The 13225-nt window shown below is 42.4% G+C and overlaps 1 protein-coding gene across 1 annotated transcript in view; it reads right to left on the bottom strand.

Moving 5' to 3' along the window:
* MRPL3 (mitochondrial ribosomal protein L3) overlaps positions 1 to 13225 on the bottom strand; it is a 45942-nt gene that overhangs the window by 23272 nt on the left and 9445 nt on the right. The window contains exons 5-6 of the mRNA XM_059663966.1: positions 5865 to 5964; positions 1801 to 1861 (exon numbers count right to left, since the gene is read on the bottom strand). Coding sequence (XP_059519949.1) covers positions 1801 to 1861; positions 5865 to 5964 — 161 coding nt within the window. The remainder of the gene's footprint in view (positions 1 to 1800; positions 1862 to 5864; positions 5965 to 13225) is intronic.

The raw sequence follows: 13225 nt of genomic DNA, 5'->3' as shown, positions 1-13225 counted from the left end.
GAATAATCTAATTCAGAAAACACATCTCTCAACTGACCAAACCAAAGCTTTACAGTTCCAATATTTGAGTTCTTGACAAAAGAAGGCAGAATAAACAAAGTTACCAAGTAACCAGTGATTTTTAGAGGCCCCAGTAAGTAGGTCTAAGTCCACAACAATAAAGGAGCAGGGAAAAATAGGGAGAGGTTCATAATCTCAAAAAAGAGGGCTCACTCTACCGCCAATATAGACCACTCCATTTCTAAACGGCTCATCCAAGGTAAAGGCACCTTGCAGCTGTTTGCAATGGCTCACATTTGAAAGTAGGCAATAATAGTGTGAAAAGGAAGATGAATCTAACTGACTATGTTAAGGAAGCGGATGCTGACACTCACCTGATTTCCTTTGATAAAAGCCACTTTGGCTCAGTCACTGTGATCTTAACACTATCTCAGAGCACTGTGGACCACTGTTCACTTTTAAAGAGCTCCTAGTTAGCATGACAATAGTGCAGTGATGGCCTGGGGGGGAGGGAGGCTGGATAAAGGGGTTACAGGGGGGTGACAGTATCTGTAATACTGTCAACAACAAATAAATAAAGGGTTCCTAGTCAGAATATTCCTGGAACACAGGCTGCAGACTTTATCAAATGATAAAAAGAAAACTGAGGTACATGAAATGAAATTAGAACAAGAAACAGGAATGGACAAGAGTTGATATTTGGAGTTTTGTTAGCCTAGGTCATGTAGATTCTAATAACCTATATTGAACAATTTCTACATAAACACAATTATTTCATTCTATAGTGAGGTAACCTCAACTAATTTTTGAAAAATTACTTCTATAAAATTTCAATGTTTTCTGGAGATCATCTAGCCAATACTGGACTTACCTTAAGCCATCTGATAGCTGGTAAAATAGAAAAAAACTACAGTGCCAAAAATACCACTGCCCAGCCCAAAAGTCAGCATTTCTTTTAGAATGACAATGCAGTGTTGATTTGTACCAAATTAAACATATTAAAATTTTTGCTTTTATGGAAGAAGTTTCACTTATCTACTACTGAGAGACATTCTAATAGGTTTTTTAACACAGTTACAAAATGTTTTATAGTTATTTAAGGGGAACCTTAAGCACAACACCAGTATCACAGATGATATATAATGTTTCCAATTTAACTATTTCCTAGAATTGGAAAGAAGCATCAATTACTAGACTATACAAAAGAACTCCATAGCACCACTCATGTATAGTTCGCCATCAAACTGCACATAACCTTTGGTATTCAAAACAGAAGTAGGCCCAGCCCACAAAGAACCCAAGGAATGTGACCTTTCTCTTAGACCCATTTCAGGAAGCATACATCTGAGTTTAAAAGCTGTAACCTGATGTGAACTCTTCACATACAACTAATTCAAAACTAGTATAGTACAGTCAGTAACATTGAAAGATTAGCATTATGAATGAGAATAATGATTACTTATCCTTTATTTACTAACTTGAAAAGCTGTATTTCTTTCACTTGCTCTGTTATTTTTTTATTTTTAAAAATATATTTCTTTATTGATTTCAGAGAGGAAGGGAGAGGGAGAGAGAGAAATATCAATGATGAGAGAGAATCATTGATCGGCTGCCTCCTGCACTACCCCTACTGGGGATCGAGCCCACAACCTGGGCATGTGCCCTTGGCTGGAATCGAACCCGGGACCCTTCAGTCCACAGGCCGACGCTCTATTCACTGAGCCAAACCGGCTAGGGCTCTGTTATTTTTTAATAGATGAGAAAAACAAAAGGAAAAGAGAACCCATTATGTGCACTTACGTTTTGGCTGTGACATCCACATACTGTCCTGGGCGAAAGTGAGCAGCATAAAGAGGAGTGCCTTTATGAAAAGACAAAAAATCAACATGAAGTCTGTCTACTCAGAAATACCTTCACTAAACATAAACTACATCCAGGAAGCCTTGTAGATAACATATTTCAAAAATGGCAGGAGATTCTCTTCTGCAATTATAATTATTGCAGAAACACCAATTATAAGATAATAAAACTATTCAACACTGACTACATGGGATGCGGTGCTAGAGAGAGCCAATAGACAACACTGGCTGACAGTGTGCCTTCCTGAAGTGGGCAATTCCTGTACAACACAGTGTTGGCTGCTGGCAAATACAGGAATGATTCTTGGTCATTTTGGTAACAATATACTAAATTAAGGTATATTATCTATTTCACAGAAAAAATATACAAAGAGAATGATAAAAAATGTTGGGGCTAGACCAAATCATTTTTTACACACTAGAGATAAATGATCCAAAATAGAAACTTGAATTATTTGAACACAGGTCCATTGGTCTCTGGGTAATATTTATGGTATGTATGTATAATATCCCTATAAAGCCCATATATATCAGATTCTCAGTAGACTGGTCATTATTCCAATAAAACAGATATTCTCGCATATGCCAGATATCAGGAATAGCAAAAAACCGCTACTAAAGATACTACTAATTTTATATACTCATATTTCCAAAACTAGTTGTATTTAAATAAAATCTTACTTTAAAAGCACTTGGGAAATGTGTTATTTTATGGAATCTTGTAGCTCCAAGCCCTTCACAATATTTTATTTATATAAATTTGGAATTAACACTTTTATCTCCAAATATTTATAGGGCACTTACAATATGCAAAGTAAGAAATACAAAAGTATAAGACATGGCTCCTGACCTCAGGAATTTATTATCTAAGTAGGGATTGAGAGAGGTGGAGGAGCATATGAGGGGAGGTTAAATGGTTATGGACGGAGACTTGACTTGGGATGGTGAACACACGATACAGTGTACTGATGATGTGTTGTACAACTGTGTACCTGATAACTGTATAATTTTGTTAACCAGTGTTACCCCAATAAATTAAATTTTATAAAGAATGTATTATCTAGGTGATGAATCAACATTACATCATCAAATAAGAGGACATGAAAAGATACTTCTCCAAAGAAGATAAACAGCTGGCCAACAGACATGAAAAGATGCTCAACATCCGTACATCAAGGAAATGTATATCAAAACCATAGTAAGATACCACCTCACACCAGTCAGGATGCCTATTATTACCAAAGTCAACAAATAACAAGTGTTGGTGAGGATGTGGTGAAAAAGGAACCCTGTGCACTGTTGGTGGGACTGCAAATTGGTCGAGACACTATGGAAAACAGACGCAAAAAACTAAAAATAGATATGCCATACCACCCAGCAATTCCACTTCTGGATAGTTATCAAAAGAAAATAAAAACACAAATTCAAAAAGGTATATGCATCCCTATGTTCATTCCAGCATTATTTACAATAGCCAAGATATGAAAGCAGCCTAGGTGTCCATCAATAGATGAATAAAGGATACATACACACACACACACACACACACACACACACACACACACACACACCTGGTATATATACACAATAGAATATTATCCAGCCATTTGCAACAACATGAATGAGTCTAGAGCAGGGGTGGGGAACATTTGGCCCGAATGCCAGATAAGGCCTGTGAAATCATTTGGCCTGGCACTGCCAAGGCATTAGAGGTGAGTTAAATTTGACTAAATATAGCAGGCTAATTTTTAAGTGGATAATTCTGTATGGCCCATGAATGATGTTATAAATATCCAAATGGCCCTTGGCAGAAATAAGGTTCCCCACCCCTGGTCTAGAAGGTATTATGCCAAGTGAAGTAAGTCAGGCAGAGAAAGACAAATATTATATGGTTTTGCTTACATGTGGAAGCTATAAAAGAAACAAATGAACAAATAAAACAAAAACAGACTCATAGAAACAGACCACAGGGATGACTATGAGAAAGAAGGGGGTGGAGAGCTGTGTGAAAAAGGTGAAAGGAAATATAGTCAATAACATTGTGGTAAGTTTGAACAGTAACAGATGATTACTAGAATTAGTGGGGTAATCACATTGTAAGGTATAAAAATATTGAATCACTATATTGTACACCTGAAACTAATATAGTATATAGGTAAATTAAAAAAAAATTTAGTTAAGTAATTTTAAAAAGCTGGAACCAATGTAGTAGAGAATGAATGTATGGGAAGATAATTTTTGTTTGCTTGCTTAAAACAGGGAGTAAAGTGCTGTAGGATTCCAGAGGGTAGTATCCTTTAAGGCAGTGCCTAGGCTGGATTTGGACAAGCAGGGAAAATCCTTGAATTAAGAAAAAATAGGGGAATTTGCAATAGCATGGATGGACCTAGAGGGTACTATGTGAAATGAAGTAAGTCAGACAGAGAAAGACAAATACCAAATGACTTCACTTATATGTGGAATCTAAAGAAAATAAGCAAAATAGAAACAGACTCATAGTTGCAGAAAGCAGAATGATGGTTGCTAGAGGGAAGGGGGGTTGGGGGTCTAGGTGAAAAAGGTGAAGGGATTAGCAAGTACAAATTGGTGGTCACAAAACAGGCATGGGGATGTAAAATACATAGGGAATATAGTAAAAAATATTGTAACTATGTATGGTACCGGGGGATACTTGAAATATTGGGGAATCCATGAATAGGGTAAAATACTTTGAAATTTTAAAGTAAGTATATGATTGTCTATAACCACTATGTTGTACACCTGAAACTAATATAAAATAATATTGAATGTAAACTATAATTGCAAAATAAAATTTAAAAAAAGAAAAAAGGGAGATTAAAAATTATTGAATTTCTATGAAGTTAAGAGACCTGAACTGCCCAGATTTGACTATTTTTCATCCATAAAACCAACAATTCCACATGGTCTGAGCTACAGCAAAAGTTAATGTGGACTTAATTTTTATACTTGTTAGCTTAATTCCATTTAATTGCAAACCTTGCACTTCAAAACATCTTTTAATTCTAATTTATATCAAGGCTGCCCTTCTGTCACTCCAATTAATATTGTCCATTGCAACTGTATTTTACTTCAAAAAATTCAGGTCACATATTAAAATAAAAACATCTTAAAACATCCTTTTACTGTATGCTTGTTAGAACTCAAGTTCAAGAGATCAAAGAGCTCTTCTGAAGTTTAAAGACATCAAATTCTATTAATTACATGAACCAATATAATCATATTTTTTTAAAATATATATTTTATTGATTTTTTTAAAGAGAGGAAGGGAGAGGAATAGACAGTTAGAAACATCGATGAGAGGGAAACATCGATCAGCTGCCTCCTGCACACCCCCTACTGGGGATGTGCCCGCAATCAAGTACATGCCCTTGACCGGAATCGAACCTGGGACCCTTCAGTCTGCAGGCCGGCGCTCTATCCACTGAGCTAAACCGGTCAGGGCCAAATCTCACTTTTTGACATTCCATGAATAGGGTAAAATATTTTGAAATTTTAAAATAATATTCTGTATGTCAAAGTGTTATGGCACCAGGGGGGTACTTGAAATATTGGGGAATCCATGAATTGGTCACTGTCCAATTTCAAGCTAGGCTACATTTTTTTCAAAATCTTCTACCTCAGCAAGTATAGCTATTCTCCACTTAATAAAATGCCAGCCTACAAACAGTAAGTTTCACATTTTAAGAGTGAATGCATTTATTGAGAATTTTCCAAATGTGAAACTCTCTGTACATTAAAAACAAAAGCATTCCTCCCTCTTTCATGGAAAAGAGGGAGTTCTCTAAAGTTCTTTTCACTGAAAAGAAAAAAAAAAGAAAAAGAAAAAGATTTGTTTATCCCTAGTGATTAAATTAGATACATTTTTATATTTAAAAATAAGTGTTTGGGACTTTGTACTGTGGATTCAGCTTTATTAAAAAGGCTGACATTAAACAAATCACAGATTTGGGTATTTTTACTCCCCCTCCCCCAACTTCAGATTACCTGGCTTAATTACAGCATTATCTGTTACACGAAAGATTTTAATTTTCTGTTTTGGTGGCAATCCAAGTTCTTGGTAAAATTCCAATCTGGATGTAGATTTCTAGAGGAAAAGCAGCACACATAAATAACACGGTAAATACTAAAGGTGGGGTTTAATGTATAAGTCAAAACCCAGTTATTAACACACCAGAAAACAAGCCAAAGAGCACTCTTGTTCCCCTAATGAACAAAGAGCACCCTATCCCCTCACTGAGGGGAGGTGAGATTTTTCCTCTAAAATCCATTACACGTGGGATCCAACCATGTGCAGAGTGTAGCTCATATACAGTACATGGGGAAAGACCTTTGTTCCGTAGGGAAAGAAACAGAGTTGTGTTCATATTTGAATTTTCACTGGGAACTCTATGTATCAAGAACTCCCATACTGGGAAATTGGACTGTGTCTACTCTGTACCTGTTTCCAAGCAGCTAGAAGAAAACATGGTAGGTCACATTCAACTGTATGACCACAAACTTCAAAGTCAATCCTAAATGTGGCCAGGCCAACCTACATTTCCCTCCCCCCTAGTTATATCCTCACACTCTTCAGGGCAACTATGTCACATCTCCTTTTAAATCCTCCAGCACTGTTCCCTCTTCCTCTCACCTTTGAGCTGATCTTGCTTCTTGATTCACTGAAAAAATACAGAAGAATCAAGAGCACTTCCTCACACTTATCGCCTAGTCCATACAAGTGTCTACACCAGCCATTATATACTGACCTGTCACCTCACTCCAGGTTGCCCAAGATGCATGTGGGGAGCATTTACAAAATGCCGATGCCCAGGGCTTCAGCTTGGAGACTACAGCCTCATGGGTCTAATGTGGATTCCAAGCATCAGTGTGTGTGTGTGTGTGTGTGTGTGTGTATTTTTTAAAGCACTCCACATGATTGTGATGTGAAAAGGCTGGGAATCACAATGACAGATGAACTGTCCATGCTCTTATTGGAAGCCATATCCTTCACTGTGTACTCACTCCTAACCTCTCCCATCTATTCAATAGCTTTACTCCTGAAACTGTCCCCATCATCTTCTGAAACACTAATTTTCCCCTTGCTACTGAAATGTTCCTACTGGTATACAAAAATCTACACTAATAAAAGAGAAAAATGGTAATTGGCGTACGACGCTACCCTTTTCATTGGCTAATCAGGGCTATATGCAAATTAACTGCCAACTAAGATTGGCAGTTAACTGCCAACAAGATGACGGTTAATTTGCATATGTAGGCACAATGCAGGGAGGCGAAAGGGAAAGCAGGAAGAAGCCCCCTGCCACTGACAGTGATCGGAAACCCAGGGGGGAGCTAAGAGCTGGGGGGCAGGGCAAAGGCGGCCCTGGGGCCGCCTTTGCCCTTCCCCCCAGCCATGATCAGAGAATCAGGTGCCTTTTCCGCCCTGGCCAGTGATAGCAGGAAGTAGAGGTGGAGCCAGCGATGGGAGCTGGGCACGGTCGAAGCTGGCAGTCCCGGGAGCTAGGGGTCCCTTGCCTGGGCCTAAAGCGAAGCCCACAATCGCGGGGCCGCTGCAGCTGCGGGTTCCCGCTGCCCGGGCCGGACGCCTCACCCAGAGGCGTCCTGCAGGGGCAGGGGTGGAGCCCGCGTGAACGCAGCGCCCCCCGCTGCCACTGCAGGTCCCCGCTGCCTGGGCCGGACGCCTAGGCCAGAGGCGTTAGGCCTGGGCAGGGGCAGAGCCTGCAACCGCGGGGAGCTGGGGGTCCCCTGCCCAGGCCTGACACCTCTGCCGGAGGCCTCAGGGCTGGGCAAGGGGCCGATCCGGTGATTGGTGATCGGAGGGTGATGAGGGTCAACTCCTCTGGCCGAGGCATCAGGCCTGGGCGGGGGGCTGGGGGTCCCCTGCCCAGGCCTGATGCCTGGGCCAGAGGCATCAGGCCTGGGTTGGGGGTGGAGCCGGGGATTGGGGGGATATGATGGTCCCCTTGCCCAGGCCTGAAGCCTGGGTCAGAGGCGTCAGGCTTGGGCAGGGGGTGGATCAAGCGATCAGAGGGAGATGGGGGTCCCCTGCCCAGGCATGATTCCTGGGCCAGAGGCCTCAGGCCTGGGCGGGGGCCAGAGCCAGTAATCGGGGGGAGATGGGAGTCCCCTGTCCAAGCCTGACACCTCTGGCGGAGGCGTCAGGCCTGGGCAAGGGGCCGATCAGGTGATCGGAGGGTGATGGGGGTCTATGCCTCTGGCCGAGGCATCAGGCCTGGGCAAGGGGCAGAGCCAGCAATCGGAGGGGTCTGGGGGTCCCCTGCCCAGGCCTGATGCCTGGGCCAGAGGCGTCAGGCCTGGGCAAGGAGCCGATCCTGCGATTGGAGGGTGATGGGGGTCAACGCCTGAGGGCTCCCGGTATGTGAGAGGGGGCAGGCTGGGCTGAGGGACACTCCCCCGCCCCCCCCCCCCACACACACACCCAGTGCACAAATTTCGTGCACCGGGCCCCTAGTATTATAATAACTTATACGTTAAAACAAAACTTTTCCTTAGCCAGTCTCCTTTAGGTAATCATTCTGATCCCCCTTACAACCATACCCCTGAAAGACTTGCTCAGTCTATTTTCTCTGACACTGACTTTAATCAGGTGCTTTCATCTCCTACTACTCATTGGAAAGTGTCAAGATCACCAATGTCTCCATGTGGTCAAATACACTGGTCAATGCTCATTTTATTGGCTCCAGCAGTAATGCTTGACACAGGTGACCCTGTCACATCTCTCCTTGAAAGACTTTCACTCGACTTCCAGGCACTACTCTCTTGGTTCCTTCATATCCTACTGACCCCACATTTATAACTTCAATCTCAAATTCTACTCTGAACTACAAATTCCAATGTCTAACTGCCAACTCAATGTCTCACTTTGATGCCATATAGTAACATCAATTTTAACCGGTCTAAAATTGAACTTGAGTCCCCCCTTCCTCAACAAGTCTGCTTTCCTCTTGTCTTTCAAATCTCAATACTTCTGGTGTTGGACCAAACATCTCGTGGTCACTTTTGACTCTTTTCCTTCTCACATCCCATGTCAATAAATTACATCAGCAATTCCTGTAGACTTTATTTAAAAATATAGCCTACATCAACTACTTCTCACCCCCACTCCACCCAACCATCTTTTGCTTGGATTATTTCAATAGACTCTTAAACTAGACTCCAAAATTCCACACTCCTGACCCCTGGTCTGTTCTCCATTCACAGGCTGGCATGTTCCTTTCAAAACACAAGCTATTTCATGTTTCTGCAACGGCTTCCATCTCATGCAGAATCAAGTCCCAAGTCCTTACCATGGTTTACAAGGTGCTCTACAATCTGACTTCATCTACTGCTCTTCTCTTGGCTCACCCTGCGTCATTCCTTACTATCCAAGAACACATTCAACAATGGCCTCAGGTCCTTTGTGCACATACTGTTCCCCCTGCCTGGAATGCTTTTCTGCCAGATTTTTGCATGACTTGTCCCCTCACTTTATTCAGGTCTCTATCCAAACATCAACTTACCTTCCCTATCTAAAATAGCACCACTTTCTGTCACTCACAACCCCTCCAGACTTTATTAGTCCTCAAAGCACTTCTCTCCATCTGTCATGATTTACAGGGTTTTGTTTTGTTTTTTTTATCTTCTATGCAACAGCCTCCCTATCTTACCCCCAACCCCATCAAAATGTAAGCTTCTTGAGAGCAGAGACTTCAGTTGCTATGTCTGCAGCTCCTGCTGGCTGCTTTCCCCTCCAACCTTGCCTTTGTTCTTCTGCTATTTTAAATATCCCTGAATAAATAACTTTATGGACATCTTACTTCCTTATCACAATGTCCTGGGTCTTTTTTAAATTAAAACTGTTGATATAGATTTCTGTAAGACTTCCCCCAAAAATTGTACCACTTTATATTCCTGATATAAAGAGTGCCTCTTTCATGAGAATATAGCTAACACAGGTATATCCATCTTCCTGCTGTTTCTGTTCCCTCAACTTCCCCTCTAATTATAAATGAAGCACCAGCAGGCCCTCAATGGGCCACAATATTCTATGTATGCTTACCTGTGTCTGCCTATGCCAGGCTCTGGTCCTATAATTTCCTCCCCACCTTGTACCTCCAAATCTCATTAAAAACCTGTTACATATATGTTTAGTCCCAGCTGCAGGACATTTCCTGTCTGGATCCCTCCCTGGCAGCCTTGTCAGAGCAGACTGCTCTTTCATCTCTGCCATCTCTAGACCCTCCATTTATTTAACTTACATATCTGTCTGCCTGCTAGTCTGTGAGTCCCTGGATCGTAGGGGCTGTTTTATTCACTTTTGTGTGTAACTTTAGACAGTAGCTGTCTACTAGACACTGCAAAGTGAGCGAAATGAATGGTGAAAAGACTCAGAAGACATGCCCTAACCGGTTTGGCTCAGTGGATAGAGCGTCGGCCTGCGGACTGAAAGGTCCCAGGTTCGATTCCAGTCAAGGGCATGTACCTTGGTTGTGGGCACATCCCCAGTAGGGGGTGTGCAGGAGGCAGCTGATCGATGTTTCTTATCGATGTTTCTAACTCTCTATCCCTCTCCCTTCCTCTCTGTAAAAAATCAATAAAATATATTTTTTAAAAAAGACTAAGAAGATAGAGGACAAGCATCGGTCTAGGTGTGAAATCCTGATTTGTCTCTCCAAAACACCCTACCTTTCACTCTTCCTGCTGCTGCATTAATTCTTGGCAAACAACATTACTGTGTTTGTGGCCTGACAGTGTGTGGCTTCTATCTTCATTTCTAGTTATTAAAAACTTACAAGTCTAAAATAAACATCATGACTTACTCTGAGGATCTATAAGAAACTTAGCTACTTTAAAACCAAATCAACAGTAATTTGTAATAAAACAAACAAAAAACCAAACCAAGAATAGCAGCAATTGACAAACTCTATCCAGCAAGATGACACTGATGATGTACTGAAACAAAGCATCATTTCCCTCAAATGCAATGAAGATATGCATAGCCAGACTTACCTGATTATGTAGCAAACTTCAGGTACATGCTATTTCAATTTAAAATGTGCACTGTTAGTACTCCTTTATAACTTATTGAGTGGGTTGACTTTCGTGGACATGAAATTGGGTGGCACTGGCCTGTAAGCATAGAACTTTAATTTTTGGATCAGTCCACACTCCTGGGAATCTCCCTGGGGCCCTCAGGTGGGACCATGCAATACATGCTGAGCAGCTCTGCTTCAATGTCCACGAAAGGTTGTTTTGTGCCCCACAGTTTCCTTAAGAAGCCACCCTTTTCTCCAAAAGAGTGATAACATAAACTCATCCAGTCATTCTTTATGCTTTCACTTCCCACTCACGGGAACCTAAGAGTAATATGCAGCACCACTCTTCCCAAGGCCTGGCTTTTCATCTTAATCACACTCACTTGTTCCATAACAAAAGCAAACACAAGGGCTTTCATTTAAAAACTAGGGGACCAGTGCACGAAATTCGTGCACTGGGTGTGTGTGGGGAGGGGAGTGTCCCTCAGCCCAGCCTGCCCCCTCTCACATACTGGGAGCCCTCAGGCATTGACCCCCATCACCCTCCAATCGCAGGATCGGCCCCTTGCCCAGGCCTGACGCCTCGGCCAGAGGCGTAGACCCCCATCACCCTCCGATCGCCTGATCGGCCCCTTGCCCAGGCCTGACGCCTCTGACAGAGGTGTCAGGCTTGGACAGGGGACCCCCATATCCCCCCGATCACTGGCTCTGGCCCCCGCCCAGGCCTGAGGCCTCTGGCCCAGGAATCATGCCTGGGCAGGGGACCCCCATCTCCCTCTGATCGCTTGCTCCACCCCCCGCCCAAGCCTGACGCCTCTGACCCAGGCTTCAGGCCTGGGCAAGGGGACCATCATATCCCCCCAATCCCCGGCTCCGCCCCCCACCCAGGCCTGATGCCTCGGCCAGAGGAGTTGACCCTCATCACCCTCCGATCACCAATCACCGGATCGGCCCCTTGACCAGGCCTGAGGCCTCTGGCTGAGGCGTCCGGCCCGGGCAGCGGGGACCCGCAGCGGCAGCAGCCCCGCGATCGTGGGCTCCGCTTTAGGCCCAGGCAAGGGACCCCTAGCTCCCGGGACTGCCAGCTTCGACCGTGCCCAGCTCCCATCGCTGGCTCCACCCCTACTTCCTGCTATCACTGGCCAGGGCGGCAAAGGCGCCTGATTCTCCAATCATGGCTGGGGGGCAGGGCAAAGGCGGCCCCAGGGCCGCCTTTGCCCTGCCCCCCAGCTCTTAGCTCCCCCCTGGGTTTCCGATCACTGTCAGTGGCAGGGGGCTTCTTCCTGCTTTCCCTTTCGCCTCCCTGCATTGTGCCTACATATGCAAATTAACCGTCATCTTGTTGGCAGTTAACTGCCAATCTTAGTTGGCAGTTAATTTGCATATAGCCCTGATTAGCCAATGAAAAGGGTATCGTCGTACGCCAATTACCATTTTTCTCTTTTATTAGATAGGATGTGGCTCCTTGAAATTATTTTCCTGATGAATCAGATTCAGATATATCAAATTTTAAAACAGACTTTAGTTTTATTTTTAATGTTCACATATTCCACCTGGCAATTTAGAAAGCATACTATTTTATCAATATCAGTTTTTAAGTATGCCAGGTGGCTTCTGAGAAAAATTCTGTCCTTTTTCCAGTAATACAAAATAGACAAGATAAACATTTTTATCTAAATAACTGTAGACTCCAACATAAAAAGAAAAAATGTAATATGTACTTCTTGATTATCTTCCTAATTCACTAAAATTGAATACTTCAATTTTTTCCTTTTAAACATCAAAATATCATAAAACTAGTTAGGTGTCAGCCATGAGAAAAACCAAATGCTCAAGTTGAGTTGAAACCAGCAGCAGTGGAACAGAGGTGTATTTTTTTTAAACTTCCAAATAAATAATTTCAAAGGCAATTTAAAAGACTGACAGCAGTGTCACACTTGGATAATCCCATCTATGAAACTGCATTTCCACCCCCACTTCAAAGTTTTCTGCAATTATCCTCTCACAAGGAAAATGCTTCTCTGCTCCCGAGATGAATTGGTTTAATCAACTCTGAGGCTACTTAACTTCCTTATTCAAAAATACTACGTATCACATCAGCTTTTATGTATATTAAGACACAAAAATAACAAAAGCAAAGTGACTCGAAGTTCTTGGAGGCATAAATCTTTTACAGCTTAAAAAAAACAACAGCTTTAGCCGTATTATAAACAAACTGATTCAATCAATTTATTTTAGAATGCTTAACTATTTGATACTTTATATTCATAGGTCTTTATCTCTCTTTAAAAACCTATAATCAATCTACTT

The sequence above is a fragment of the Myotis daubentonii genome, chromosome 14 (genome assembly GCF_963259705.1).
Source record: "Myotis daubentonii chromosome 14, mMyoDau2.1, whole genome shotgun sequence".
In the NCBI taxonomy this organism is placed as follows: Eukaryota; Metazoa; Chordata; class Mammalia; order Chiroptera; family Vespertilionidae; genus Myotis; species Myotis daubentonii.
This window is presented reverse-complemented; position numbering and strand designations above follow the sequence as displayed.